At 36.9% G+C, this 4,802-nt stretch overlaps 1 protein-coding gene across 2 annotated transcripts; it reads right to left on the bottom strand.

Moving 5' to 3' along the window:
* Window positions 1-1,503: 1,503 nt before the first annotated feature.
* On the bottom strand, window positions 1,504-4,250 carry LOC147868447 (uncharacterized). 2 transcript variants are annotated; one of them, XM_087319300.1, is made up of 3 exons: window positions 4,127-4,250; window positions 2,414-3,214; window positions 1,504-2,118 (listed from the first exon to the last, which is right to left on the bottom strand). In XM_087319300.1, the coding sequence occupies exons 2-3, from the start codon at window positions 3,180-3,182 to the stop codon at window positions 1,721-1,723; spliced, it is 1,167 nt and encodes a 388-aa protein (XP_087175426.1). In that variant the 5' UTR covers window positions 3,183-3,214; window positions 4,127-4,250; the 3' UTR covers window positions 1,504-1,720. The 2 variants fall into 2 exon arrangements, with proteins under 2 accessions (XP_087175426.1, XP_087175431.1); XM_087319305.1 differs by having other exon boundaries at window positions 2,414-3,252; window positions 4,127-4,221.
* Window positions 4,251-4,802: the final 552 nt, after the last annotated feature.

Here is a 4,802-nt window from a genome sequence, read left to right as displayed (position 1 = left end):
TGAGCTGGTTCCTACTTCAAAGATATTTTCATATGCACATATGATTAGAAGTATATATAAGTTCTTATCCCAAAAATATATGCGAAGGATCTGTGGAGGTGTGATACTTCAGGGAATTCTATTAAAAGATTATACCTTGTTCAGGCGCAAAGTGAAGGAATGTAAATGTTATAAACAGACGAACATAAGCCCAAAGCTATAGTAATCAGTATTGCTTTGCTGCTTATTTTTGAAACATTTCAAATGCTTTATATATGGTAAAGCAACAAATGCTACAGGCAAAGTTTTTTTTGCCCCCCATGATTAATGAGAAACTGCGGACTGACATATTTTAGCAAAAGATTATATAAATGAGAGATGTTCATAAAATGGACATCATCCACTGTCTTAATTTTCCATCCAGAACATGTAAAGTTGTAAGCATTTTTGAAGAGTTGCTTTAAAATTCTCAATGTCCACAAGTCCTAGAATATTTCCATTAACTAATTACCATGGTATTATTTTCAGTTAAATAGTTCGGCAATTGTAAATTGATAATAACATAGTCTTTTTCTGATCCCATACTTTTTTATTCTTTCACATTTAATGGAATTCTGTAATAATGGATTTTGCCACCTTCTGTCACTTTTATTACATCCAAAGATAGCTGATAGTGAGTATTGGCAATATTATTTGGTGCATGACTTAATGACCTTACACTCATCTATTCTAGGTGATGTTATGACACATTTTTTAAAAGTTGAAACACTAATTTAATATAATTTACTTTATTTTAACAGATTAAGAATCATCTTTGCAAGAATTGAACTGAACTAGAAGTTTTCATACTTCTTATTGGTAAAAAGTTAACTTCAAAGACAATGTCATTTCTTACTGAATTATGGAGTATGAAGCTACCTACCTAGTGAATAAGAGTGCATAAACATGTAGCTCCACAATTATTGATCTTGTGGCAGCATTGACAAGGGATACCATTTCACTATGATATTAGGATGGTCAAGTCTCGTACAAGCATATGGCAGAATATTCCAATGGCATTGATAATATACAAAAGTCAGCTGCATAGCACAATGATATGCAGAAATACCAATACAGTTGACCATCTAGGTGTAATTTTCGGTGTATTAGGCTTGAGACTGCGTAGCTATCAACAGATACCTTACAAATACCATTTACTAACATGTGAATATTGCAAGAACCATCCAGTTTGTGCATACATAACCCAAAGTTCTGAATTGATATGAAAACAATTGACTGCACAGATATTCATAAATTTGATTCAACCAATCTATGTAAAGTACCATATGGACATGTAACTTTACTGCTTTAAATTATCAAAATCTGCTTTCAAGAATCATCAATAGGTTCAACCACAGAAAAGATCAAAGGAGGGTTCTTGACACATAAAAGGTAGGTATATGCATAGACAATGTTGAAATATACTAGTCGAGGAGTGCACAAACTTGAGAATATGTACACTTTAGAGAGAAAGACCAAACCTGCTGATTAGAATGGCAGGTTGCTGATAATATAAAATGAATAGCCTTCATTATATAACTGTTTCTTTTAGAAGAGATGTTTGTTATGCCAGAGATGACACAAAAGGTTTATACAGCACAATCCTCAGTTCTCTTAATTATATCCCCCATTTTTTTTCACATTTTCCAGCTTCTTGACAAAACCATGAGCAAGAAAAGCATTCAATCCAATAATGGTTGTTTCATTTAGCGTTAGATGTGAAGGCTCCCATGCTCGAAATGGTTTGTGTCATTCTCTCCATAGACGCAATCAATCCCTTGCCGATTTCGATAGTGGCTTCCAGCTTTTTTTCTTCAAGGAAAAACCTCTTCTCCGCCAACCTTACCTTCTTTTCCTCCAAAGAAAGCTTGCGTTCGGCTAATTCAGCTGATTTGCTTTGGGAAGGTGGATCTTTTGAAGCCTTTGCTACAGCTGACTTACTTTCAACCTTCACTGGATTAGTAGTCCTAGGAGAGTTACCAACCCTCCTTTTCTTACTTGATGAAACAAGCATCTGATCATCATCTACTGATGGACTATCTTCAAATATTATAGTGTCATTTTCTACTGGCTCACTACAAAAATCTGTGGCCAAATCCACTATAAAAAAAACAGACGTAAAATAGATCCACAATAAAAAGTAAGTTCCAAAAAGCCTACCAAGACCATTCAATTTAGCGCAAAACACCAAAATACCCCATAATTTGTCGGGTATTTCTCTGAATTCCCTAAGTAGAGTTCTCCCAAAGTTTTAATAAAATGCCCAGAATATCCAAATTATCAAAGCTGACCTGAATACCCCTTTGCACTAAACTTTTGTAATCAAATACCCGAGAAATTAAGGGTATTTTGGTGTTTTTCTGTTCCATTTAGCAACATGAGCTAATTTGCATACCTGAATCTTCATTTGATGAGTCAACTATAATAGATGATATGTCCATTGATTTCATGAGCCCGAATCGAGCCGCCATCGCATCATATAGCTCTTTATCAAAACCACGAGGAAACCCTTCATGCTCTCTCTCATCACCCAACATTGTCCAATAACTCGGTTTTCCAGAAGAAACTTGTTTCTCCCAATCAAAAATCTTTCTGAACATTGGCCAGATCTTCTCCCATTTGTCCTTACATTGTGCAGCTGATTTAGTACAACCTTTAGTCTTCACAAATTCCGCAACTCCATCCCATCTTTCTTGTGAAAACTTAACCTTTTTCCCAGGCATCTCAATATCAGACTTATCTGCTTCAGCTTTCTTTGCATCAAAGAGGGCCATCACTTCAGCATGTGACCAGTGGCACCGTGAACGTTGTGTAGCTTTCGGAACAACCTCCATAGCCATCTTATCCTGCATACTATTATTTGACAGCTTTTCTTGCATTCCATTATTTAATATTCCGGCTTCTAACACAACTTCTTGCGGAATCTCTACTTGTGGGTTCTGGGTAGCTTCATTTTGAGGATGCAAGTAATTCGGGATCAGTTCAAACTCATTTTGAGCTCTCTGGTTGTTTTGTGAAAACTTCTGCACGAAATTCAGATCCAGTGTTGGCTCTGGTGTACAATCAGAAAAGACACTGGAAAAATGGTTTGAGTGAAGTAGTTGCCCTGTTGGAGATCCGGAAAGTGATGAGAAGTTCATAACAGAATGGGGGTGGCTTGTCATGTAGAATATCTTGATTGGATGATTTCACCAACCTGCGAATTAATTTCTCTCTCTCTATCTATCGATCCCACTGCATACAACATTGTAGTTTTCAATTTCTTCATCAACATTGAAAGTTGCAGCATCCAAATTGCATATTACCCAACATAGAAAACAAGCTGCAACCTTGCTTCATGAATTATGATGCATTTGAAGTTCCCATTCTAGACATATGTTTGATTCACTGGTAAGGGAATTGCATGTACAAAGTTCATAAAAACTCCACTAAAAATGCAGGCAGTCATGATGCGTGATAAATGTGTGCTTAGAAGTATTAATTGACCAGTGGATCATATCTTTTATGAGCTTAGTGAGACAATAATTTCAACTGTGAAACCCTCTTATACAAAGGCAGGAGTGACTAGAATAATGAGCCAATGGGATCATGGAAATGAGGACATTCCCATTCTCCAGGGGGCACGATTGATTGAATTTACACATAAGATCTATTCCATAACCTATTTTGTGTCACCTTCTTCTTACCCCTTTTTTCTCAGAGCATTGTGACCTTTTTCCTGTGTACTGTTATTCTCTTTGTTCTTGTTCTTGTTTGTTCTTCTTCCATTTTTGTAGCTATGAAATATCCTATTTAAAATTCGTCCTCTTTTCTCTATTTCTTTCTAATTTTTCTTCCAGTTTCTTTTCAGTATAAACTATTATTCTGTATTTCACCTCATTTGTTTTCTGTTATTCTCTTTTTCTTCATATGTATCTCTCTCACACACACCTCCCAGAAAATGAGAAACTTTAAAATGAATACTTTATAGTAAAAAGCCAACAAAGAAAAGAAGAAGCCATTCTTCTCCAATGAAATGGGAATGGGGGGAAAAAGAAAGAAAGAAGGTGAAGTAAAAAAAAAAGCAAGCAAGCAAGCACCATAGAGTAGTAACGAAAAGGAAGTTTACCAGGAAGAAATCGTGTGTTACAGAAACAGAGGAGCGGAGCAGAGCAAGCAAAAACCCTTCTCTTTCTGCTGCTGCCGGTAGAAAAAACGAAAAAAACAAAAACAAAAACAAAAGCAGCTGCTCCAATTTTGCTAAATTACATAATTACCCCTCCGCGTTTTCTAAAGTATTTATGTATTTCCTGCAAATGACCCCCTTTCCAAAGCTATCATCATAGTATCCTCTTAACAACACACACACACACACACACACACAAGAGACTCCTCACAAAAACTCTGTGTCTCTTCCCTTCTCTCTACTCACGTTGTCATGTCAATCATCGCTTATGTCTTTGTATTAAAGGAACCGGGACCCCGAGAGGAATGTGTTCGACACCCTTTCCTTCTGTTCTCTTTTTCTGTCTTTTTCGTTCTTTTCATACTCGAATCGAGGACTGATCTGCACCATGTCCGAACCTGGGCACCCTTCTCTCATGGATTTCTTGTGCTTTTCCCTTCACAAAACCAACCATGAGGGCTAAGAGCTACTCTCGTGGGCATGGGCATGGGCATGCCCACGACCCTTTTTCCCTGCCATTTGTCTTTTCAATTTTTATCATGTTAGCTCTCTAATCTTTTGTATGTAGGAGGTGTCGTTACCATTTTTATAAGCCGAAGGCACCCCCCCCCCCCCCCCC

This window comes from Azolla caroliniana, unplaced genomic scaffold (assembly GCF_043228905.1).
Source record: "Azolla caroliniana isolate FFs.n. ecotype wild unplaced genomic scaffold, voAzoCaro1.0.p SCAF_1, whole genome shotgun sequence".
Lineage (NCBI taxonomy): Eukaryota > Viridiplantae > Streptophyta > Polypodiopsida > Salviniales > Salviniaceae > Azolla > Azolla caroliniana.
This window is presented reverse-complemented; position numbering and strand designations above follow the sequence as displayed.

Bases quoted from the DNA above. Each gene is read 5' to 3' on its own strand.
- LOC147868447 (XM_087319300.1), bottom strand. From the start codon at position 3,182: ATGACAAGCCACCCCCATTCTGTTATGAACTTCTCATCACTTTCCGGA. The intron at 2,119-2,413 runs GTATGCAAATTA...TTTTTTTTATAG, and splicing joins CTCATCAAATGAAGATTCAG to TGGATTTGGCCACAGATTTT.